This window comes from Tetrahymena thermophila (assembly GCF_000189635.1).
Source record: "Tetrahymena thermophila SB210 genomic scaffold scf_8254590, whole genome shotgun sequence".
Classification (NCBI taxonomy): Eukaryota; Ciliophora; class Oligohymenophorea; order Hymenostomatida; family Tetrahymenidae; genus Tetrahymena; species Tetrahymena thermophila.
Window position 1 is genome coordinate 634,246 of NW_002476361.1, and position 10,827 is coordinate 645,072.

At 20.5% G+C, this 10,827-nt stretch overlaps 1 protein-coding gene across 1 annotated transcript; it reads left to right on the top strand. All coding sequences in view use genetic code 6, as the record gives it.

Moving 5' to 3' along the window:
- Window positions 1-1,943: 1,943 nt before the first annotated feature.
- On the top strand, window positions 1,944-6,438 carry TTHERM_00256740 (transmembrane protein, putative; the record flags this gene model as incomplete). The annotated part of the gene is made up of 5 exons (XM_001019129.2): window positions 1,944-5,396; window positions 5,547-5,571; window positions 5,714-5,912; window positions 6,056-6,352; window positions 6,423-6,438. The coding sequence occupies 5 exons, from the start codon at window positions 1,944-1,946 to the stop codon at window positions 6,436-6,438; spliced, it is 3,990 nt and encodes a 1,329-aa protein (XP_001019129.2).
- Window positions 6,439-10,827: the final 4,389 nt, after the last annotated feature.

A 10,827-nucleotide genomic window follows, 5' to 3' on the forward strand; every position in this document is an offset into this window, starting at 1 on the left:
TGGGCAAAAATACTTTAATTTAATTAATTTTTGAGCTTTTACTAAATTTTTTTTTTATCTAAAAATCAAAATTTTAAAAATAAATATTGATTTAGTTTGAAGATGTTTAATATCTTAAATGATGTTTATCCGCAAACCTGATTTTTCAGTTAATAAATTACCTAAATAAAAAATTTTAAAGAAAATATATTTATAAATATCAATTGATGATATGTGTAAATTATAATTTATTTATATTATATTAAAGTAATAAATCAATGAATAAATAAAGTAATAAATAATTTTAATTTGCGGAGTTACTAAAACTCTATTATACTGAGGAGATATATAGATTGGTTCACTTGTTTCCTAGAAATAATCCAGCTTTTTAAACATTAATAGTTTTAAAGTACTTCCTATTATTTTAATTTTGTCTGTCAACTCAATTTTAAGAAACAACCGGTTACGATTTTAAATTAAATTTCATAATACAGACTGGACTATTTAAGTATTTAAAAAATAATGCTAATAATCTCATTTACGCCTTACTATTTGTTAATGGAATGCTATTGATATACATAATATTTGCACTTTTTAGATTCATGCACTTGAAATTTAGGATGATGAAGAAAGTGAACAAGAATTATAATTAGGAAATTTAGATGAAATTAGAAGAGTCTATATATGAATAAAGCAGCTGCTTAGACTAATTATTTTCATTGATGATTACTTTATAACAGAATATTATTCATTTTCCAAGTGTTATTTTAGGTTTTAATAACTTAAATAATAATAGTGTCTCTTATGCTCTTTTGTCTATTGCAATCTTACTGAGTAACTTAATGATTAATTAATTTTCTGTATGAGTTATATGCTTTACTACTTAATTAAATAAATTCCAATTTAAGCAAAGAAAAATAAATAAATGTTTTACTTTTACTTTCGAAATTAATTTAACAAAATTTTTATTTATTCATATAGATGTTATCACTAGTGACACAGACTATAACTATGAAATTAAACTTAAAGATTACTTAGCAAAACCTTTTAATATCTTAAATTTTTTATTTAAGATCTTAGTAGAAGTTTTTATTATAGCAGCTATAGTTTACACACCAGAAGGTTAAAACTCTATACTATCTTGCTATTTTCTTATAAATGGTTTGCTTTCTTATTTTTACTCTTACTATTATGACAATTTTTCATAACTAATAAACCTGTTTACTCATTTAGCCCTATTTTGTATGAGTACAACTCTCTAAATCTATATTTCAAATAATATTCCTAGTTAATTGTTAAGTTACCTTTTTATGATTTACATTCCTTTAAGCTATAAAATAGCTTCTATAATAGTTGAAAGAGATTATTAGAATTAATAAAATAGCTTTCAGGAAATATATTAAGAAATATAAAATAATGATAAAAACTTTGATAGAATTTTAAGATTAAATATTTTTCAAAATATTGAGAACTCAAAGCAAAATGAGAAAAAATACTTAAAATTTTTAAATTTAATTACTAATAATAATATATCAAAGCAAAAAAAGTTTATTAATTCATACAAAGAAACTTATGGACTTGATTAAAAATTCTAAAAGAATGAATAAATTTTTGAAAGTAATCATACTCAAGTATCAACTTAGCTAAAAAGTCAATAAAATAGCTTGTAATCTTCATTATTTGAAGATATTTCTGAATTAAAACTGGTAGAAAAAAATATAATGAAATTATTGAAAGATTACTTTTTGTAAATTTCAAACAACAAATTAAGAATCAAATAAAATGGAACTTAGATTCTTCAAAGTGTATTTATATTTTTGATAGAAGTAAGCGAGTCATATAGAATATATTTTCTTACTTATTTATAATTGATAAAAAGCAAGAATTTATCTCTAAAGTAGAAATAAATATTTAAATCTATACATAGTATATTTTTAAAGAAAAGAGCTTTAGTAAGAAAGAGAATGGGAAAGACAAATCCATTTGAGAGCTCTTACTTACAAGTCATAACTTTTGAAAAAAAACTGGAAAAATCCTATTCCTTATTTTGCTAGACTATTAACTTAAAATTATAAATACTAAGCATGATGAAGCAAAAGCATATTGTTGCTACAAAGTTAATTTCAAAAATTGAAACTATGCAAAGTTAAATAACTTAATTGAAGGAGAATTTAAATTATTTAATTTAATTAAATGATGATAGCTTAGATCTTTTAAATTTACAAGCCCTATTTCTGGAAAATTTGAGTTTTTCAGAAAAAGATATAAACTTACTACAAGTCAATAAATACAAAAAAAAAAACAATAACTTAAAATATTTAAACAGGCAAAATGAAAATGGCGTATTAAGTAGTATGATTAACAGTGATAAATTTGATGAAAAAACTTGTATAATTTTTGCAAGTTACAAAGATACTGAAACCTTAACAATAAATCAAGTTTCTTCTAATTTTTCTAATTTATTTTGCTTTACAAGTAGAGACCATATCTATGATAAAAATATAGAATCTATTATACCTCTTGCCTTTCATAGTGTACATAAATTTTATATAAAACAATATTTAGAAGATTCTATAACCTGTGATATTTATTCAAATGATACAAATCAGCAATAAGAATAAAATGAATAAGATAATGAAAATGACGATAATTTACTAACTCCAATTAATTAGCGATAAGGTTACTAATTTAATTAATCCAAATACTTATCAGAGAATTAAACTGGAATGAAAAATAAAAACTATTAATTATAAAACTGTAAAATGAATTAATAGATAATATTTGCATCTCTAAACTAAATGTTTATTTTACCTATTAAAATAGATATTAAAACAAATGAATACAAAGAAAATGGAACATTTGGATTGGTAGCTAAAATAAAACAAATAAATGAAGAATACTAATATATTCTATTCAATGAAACAGATCTAAGTGTTATTGGTCTCACTCAATAAATGCATGAAATATTCTTTCCTAATTGTAATAGTCTCTAAAAAATTAATATGAGATCAATTTTCCCCTTTTTAATTGGTACTTAAAATAAAACAAAAATTGAAGATTCACATATTTAAAATAACGAAATGATTTGCAATACTACTAATACAAAAAAATAGTTTCATGTGAATTTAACAGATGATATGTAGTATATCCTTAGAGGATAGTTAAAAAATAAATTAAAAATTAAAAACAAATTCTCATTTATAATTATATAGTAAGCAGATGTAACAAACAACGCTCTAAACACTACTTATAGAAGTGTAAATAGATTAAATAAATCCAAACCATAATAAGAAATTTCATCATATAGTTTTAATTATGTAGAACTATCTGTTCGAAAAATAAAGTATCATAGAGTAAATAATATAAGTTATGTTGAAATAGTAAAAATAAAATAGCTTAATCCAGCTAGTTAAGCTCAAATAATCCTTCAAGAAATAACAAACATAAAAAAATAATATATTTATTCTTAATTTTTTGAGCATCCAAGCTAGCTTTAAAATATAATCTCAGATTTAGAATTAAATCAAAATGTTAATAGCAACTTATAATTTAATAGCTTTTACTCTTAGCTTCAATATAGCTGTAGAGATTTTAATTAAGGAAACTAGTTACTTCAAATAAAAGAAAATGATACTCCTATTGATTTTTATAAATAATAATAACTACTAAAAACTTTAGGTGATGAAAGTACTAATCTTGAATAAATTAAATTAGTGTCAAATAGAATAGAAAATGATGATTTTAATTGTTAATCAGATGAAACTAGTAGGTTTACCTTGAACTAATTCAGAGAATAAAAAGCATTATAAAACTTGAATGAAAAATTACAACTTAATTAGCTGTAATAGATATAGAGTAATATTGCTTAAGAACAAACATTTATTTAGTCATTTTAGGAAAACTAAATAAGCAACAGCGATTTATAAATTAAAGAAGATTTTGCTAATAAAAATAATCATTAAAACCCTATAGAAGTTTAACTAAACAAAAGCAACACTAGTGCCTTACCTAGTCATTAAAAATCAAATAAAATAATAAACATAGAATTAACATCTCCAAATAATAGCTTCAATATGAATATTAATTCTAATCAGCAATCCTTAGCTCATCTATCAGATTAGAATTTAGATGTTTAATAAGTAAAATCTCATGAATTTATTTCAAATAAAATTAAAGAAAATATTTATTTAGATATAGAAGCCAGTAATGATGAAATTAGTAAAAAATACAATAATACAATCAATCCTTTAAAAATTAGTAAAAATCCAAACAAAATTATTAAGTCAAATAGCTTCAGAAAAAGTTAAATTACCAATACATTAAATGATGCTCTAAATGATAGAGAGAAAAAAAAATTAATGAAAAACTCTTATTAGCATAATAATATTAATTATATATAAAAAGAAAAGAAAAAGGAGCAAGTTCAAGATATCATTTACGATATTGCTTCTAGCACCTCTCAAAATTCATATTATACTCCAGTCAAGAGATAGCTAACACAAATTATGGAAGATTCATCAATCCTAAAAGTTATAAAACTAATAAAAATTATTGGAGTTATTTGTTTCGCTGTCATGGTAGGAATCACTTGGTTACAATTCAACTCGATGTATCAGTATATGTCATCAGCAAATTAAGATTACGAAGATTTTGGCTGGCCTACAACTTATTCTTCTTCTCTAAGTGATATCCTTAAAAATAAAAATATTTAATTTCTTACTAATTATACAAGAATGAATTTTACAGATATTCACTAAAAGTAACTTTTTTATGATCAAATACAATAAAATATGGAGAATACTTTCTCAGATGTATTAAGATTGTTAGCTTTATTGGAAACTGCTAGCACAAATAGAGAAGTATTTAATAGAGTAATAGGGAATAAAATGAATTTTTACTTTGGAAAATTGTATAACACATAATTGCTTAACTCAACTACATCTAATAGTATTGATTTAGTATTTTAAAATTATAGCAGTACCTTGCAATATAGCATAACTTTAAGTGTTTAAAATATCTTCCGTTATATCAATAACCTGGGTAATGGAAGGCCTGAGTTTTACTTAATATAAAATTAATTAGAGGCAATTTCTAAATTAGAATATTTACAATAGTAAATAAAAGAAGACCAATCAGAAAAATAGGAATATATTCAAGATGAACTATATATCATAATCATGATTTTAGTTTTAATTAACACATTTTGTGTTATGATAATAATTCCATTATATTTTTACATTTAAAAAGAAAGAGATTCTATAATTTACCTATTTACTACATTTCCAATTTAAAAGTTAGATAATTTGATCAAAAAAATATAAGATTCCTACTTTAGCATAAACACTAGCTCGATTTATTAGAATTAAAACAACTAAATAATTTCTGATACACTTTTATAATTAGAAGGCATTGATAATGTAAATAATACAAGAAAACATACTATTAGCTCTATCACAAGTCTCCCTAGATACAATAAAAAATTATATTTTGCTTGTTTCCTTATTTATTCATTAATAATATGCTATCCAATAATTGTTAAAATCCTAAGTTCTGATTATTTAACAAAGTCTGCTCTAGATCTTTAAACACTATGTAATTTATTTATAAGCATTCTTTAATTTTATACATTCAGTTAAACAAATAATTTAAATTTTAAATATTTAAATAAAATAAAAATCTATTATCTTTTATTATCAAAAAAATAAATAATATTTATTTATTATAATTTTAAAAGCGAAAGTCTACTAGCTAAGATCATATCTATTGTAGAATATTGCAATGCATTTTAATGTTTTATTAATGAAGGCAAGACCAAGATTCAAGCCTATGAAACCTGAAATTTATTATGATTATTTATAAACACTAATTGAATAGTAGGAAGATATAAGTAAGGATATCTAATGGATAATAAATACATAGTATTCAGATTAAAGGTATTTTATTTATTAAAATCTACAGATTAATTTCATTATAATTATTAATTAATTAAATAATGGACATAAATTTTTATTTTTATTAATTAAATTTTAATTTTTTAGTTTTATTTAAATATTTATATATATAAATATATAAATAGATTTAATTAAGACTTGTACGATAACTTCTTTTTTTCTGCTTTTAAAACAAATTTGTGTGAAGATTTTAAGAACTATCCTTAATTCAATACTAATCCTAAAAAAGTAAATGTTGATTTATGCACTTCACCACAATAAAAGTTCTTATAATAAGGTTTCTCAGTTGCTTATAAAAGTCTTTTTAGTATGTTTACTGAACTATACAACATATATATAATACCAGATGATAAAGTATCAAGATAATAAGTACTATAAGTATTAAAAAATCTTGATATTTAGGAATACACGGCTTTTACTGAGTTTTTAGATGAAACAATTATCAGTTTAAATTAATTTATTTTAACTTAAAATAATATTTTTTATCATTAGTTAGAATTATAATTGATAGGTTTGATAGCTTTTTAAATGGTATTAATGCTTTTAGTCTTCTTTTTTGGTTGGATCACTTTCAGTAATTATTTGAATTACTAGCTACACAAAACAAAAAAGTATCTATAAATTCTAGACATTAATACTTTAATTGAAAATCAATACATTTAAAATTATATTAAAAAAAATTTAGTTGCTTAATGATAAATTTATTTTTTATAAGTTTTGCAATTAATATTTATTAAAACTTTTTTTATTTAATTTTAATATAAATTCAAATTTCTTAATTGATTGAACTAATATGCAAAAAATAAAATTATGGTTTTTTAGATGTATATTTGTTGATATTTATAATCTATTTATTTTCTATACGATGGATTTTTAACTTTTTTGTTTTGTATCCTTCATTAAGTTCGGTATTTCTATAAAAATATATATTTTTATTCTTTTTTTCTTTTAATTAAAATGGTGATCCATTAATATCAATTTTATACATTATATAGAAAGGTGTAAATCGAAATACTAGACCCCCAATAGATTTTAAAAAAATCAACTCAAGCCAAAAAAATAATAAATTATTGCAAAATTAAGTAAGTGAGTAAATTTTTAGAAAAAAATTTCATTAAAGTATTTAGCATCAAAATTAGAATAATTTTTAAATGACTATTAAGATTTTAAGAAGATAAAAGAAATAGTTGTAGCTCTTTTTTTAGCTATTTTTAAATAAATCAATCATCAATATCTCTTCAGTAATTCAGTAGAGAGCATATCATCAAATTATTTACTGGTTGATTAAAATAAAGAAAATTTAGAAGGATATTGAAAATGAAGAGAGAGACAGCAAAGTTAAATGATAAAATCATTCATACATTCATACATAAAATTATTTGAGTTAAAAATATAAATTTATTATTAATTAAATAATTTTTATTTTTACAAAATGAATAGGAGTTTTAATGAAAAAATATACAAATCTAATTTATTTATATTACTTAGATTTTTCTATTTTTAATAATTAATTAAATTATACTTGCCATATAAAAATTCTAAAAGAGCTAATAGTTATACTGCTCAAAAAATCCTAACTAAATTAAATTTAAAAATAATACAGAAACTTTTAAATTAATGCTATTATTTTTATTAAAAAGGTTTTTTAAAAGAACCATAATTAAAACCATCAAATAATTAATTTACATTCCAAAAAAGCATTCATCTATCTATCTTCAAGGACTATTACTAAGATTTAAAAGTATGTAAGCACTTAAAAATAAAAAGCATCCTATTGTAATAATTAAAGGTATAAAGCAGCCAATGAAGTAATCATTTGCTAAGTATTAAATGCTACTTAATAGCAGTAATGTTTGTTTACATGTTTCTTCTCTAAACTTTTCAAAATCTTTTGTAATTAATATAGACATTCATCAACTTTACAAAGCTTAAAAATTTATGGTTGTTTATAAAATATCATAAACAATTCATTCATTTATATATTTATTCATTATTATTAAAATCGAAAAAAAATATTTATTTGTATTTAAAATAATTGATTTTCTAATTTTGAAAATAAAAATAAATATAAGTTTTTAAAATATAAATTAAAGATTCATTTATTGATTTATTTATTGATAACCATTTTCTGTAGAGCCAATTAAATATAATTTTTTGATCCAAGTAAAATATCCTAAGTATATTGTTCCTAAATTTAGAATAAGTTTTGTAAAATTTTATTAAAAAAATAAATTCATGGTTTAAAAATCAATAAAAATATTAGTGTGTGCTTTAAGTTAAGTTCTAAAAATAAATATCTAATTATAAAAATAATTAAATTATTCATAAAATAGAAAGTTTGAAAATAAATATTAAATGTTATATTTAAGTTTTAATTAGTTCTATTTAATAGGTCCTCTTTTTAAAAGTTTTTAAAGTAAGTAAACTCTTTCACGTTAATCATTATTATTTAAAATGTAAAATGATTAAAATAAATAATCTACCATTGAAAAATAGATGGAAAATAATTATTTTTTTTTATAGAACATTTTCTTTTCATTTTTGCGATTTAATAAAGAAAATTTTTATGATGCTTACTAATTAAAATTTTAAGATTACTATTAATAATGAATCTAATTTACTTTCAATTGATTGTATAATTTTACTGAATGAATAATTTAATATTTAATTTATTTTAGATTAGATACGCTTTACTTATTCAAGTAGTAAATAACTTTTATGATTTTAACTTGCCTAAAATGTCTAAATACTTAAAAATACAAGCAATTTATTATATATTATTTATACAATTTTTTTTATAAAATAAATTTAAATAATCATCAAATAAGATATTTATTTTTTATTTAAATAAAGTAAGCTATTTTAGAAAAAATTTAACTAATTAATTTTTGAGTTTTTAATAACTTTGTTTTGATAATAGTTAGTGGTTAAAAACCCAAATTTTAATAATAAGGATATATTTAGTTTGAAGAAATTTAATATTTTAAATAACCTTTATCCACCAGCCAGATTTTTCAGATAATAGATTACCTACCATAAATAAAATAGTCCCAAAGAAAATATATTTATAAATATCAAATAATGATATGTGTCAATTATAATTTATTTATATCATAATAAAATCAAAAATCAATGAATAGATAAAAAAGCTAATAATTTTAATTTACAGAGTTGCTAAAACTCTATTATACTGAGGAGATATATAGATTAGTTCATTTATTTCCTAGAAATAATCCTATCTTTTTAATATTAATAGTTTTAAACTACTTCATATTATTTCAATTTTCTCTGTCAACTCAACTTGAAGAAACAACAGGTTACGATTTTAAAATAAATTTCATAATACAAACTGGACTATTTAAGTATTTAAAAAAGAATATTAATAATATCATTTATTCCATGATATCTATTAATGGAATATTATTGATATACATGATATTTGCACTTTTTAGATTCATACACTTAAAATTTGAGATGACGAAGAAAGTGAACAAGAATTATAATTAGGAAATTTAGATGAAATTAGAAGAATTTGTATATGAATAAAGCAGCTGCTTCGACTAACTATTTTCATTAATGATTACTTTATAACAGAATATTATACATTTTCCTAGTATTATATTAGGTTTTAATAATTTAAATAACAATAGTGCTTCTTATGCTCTTTTGTCTATTGCAATCTTAATGAGTAAATTAATTATAATATGCTTTGCTTAATTAATTATTTGCTTTACTAAATTAATTAATTCCGATTCTAATTTAAATAAAGAAAAAGAAACATATTTTTATTTTTACTTTCTAATTATTAATTAATATAATACATTTTTTATTTATTAATTTATATAGACGTTATTACTTGTGACACAGACTATAACTATGAAATTAAACTTAAAGACTACTTAGCAAAACCTTTTAATATCTTAAATTTTTTATTTAAGATCTTAGTAGAAATTTTTATTATAGCAGCTATAGTTTACACACCAGAAGGTTAAAACTCTATACTATCTTGCTATTTTCTTATTAATGGTTTGCTTTCTTATTTTTACTCTTACTATTATGATAACTTTTCTTAACTAATAAACCTATTTACTCATTTAGCATTATTTTGTATGAGTGCAACTCTATAAATCTATATTTCATATGATATTCCTAGCTAATTGTTAAGTTTCCTTTTTATGATTTACATTCCTTTAAGCTATAAAATAGCTTCTATAATAGTTGAAAGTGATTATTAGAATTAATAAAATAGCTTTCAGGAAATATATTAAGAAATATAAAGTAATGATAAAAACTTTGATAGAATTTTAAGATTAAATATTTTTGACAATATTGAGAACTAAAAGCAAAATGAGAAAAAATTCTTAAAATTTTTAAATTTAATTACTAATAATTATATGTCAAAGTAAAATTAATTTATTAATTCCTACAAAGAAACTAATGGACTTGTTTAAAAATTCTAAAAAAATGAGTAAATTTTTGAAAGTAATCATACTCTAGCATCAACTTAACTAAAAAATTAATAAATTAGCTAGTAAACTCGGTTGTTTGAAGACATTTCTGAATTAAAATTGATAGAAAAAAATGTCATGATATTATTGAAAGATCAATTTTTGAAAACTTCAAACAGCAAACTAAGAAGTAAATAAAATGGAACAAAGATTCTTCAAAGCGTATTTATATTTTTGATAGAGATGAGTGAGTCATATAGAATATATTTCCTTACATATTTACAATTGATAAAAAGCAAGAATTTATCTCTAAAGTAGAAATAAATATTTAAATCTATACACAGTATATTTTTAAAGAAAAGAGCTTAAGTAAGAAAGATAATGGGAAAGACAAATCCATTTGATAGTTCTTACTTATAAGTGATTACTTTTGAAAAAAAACTGGAGAA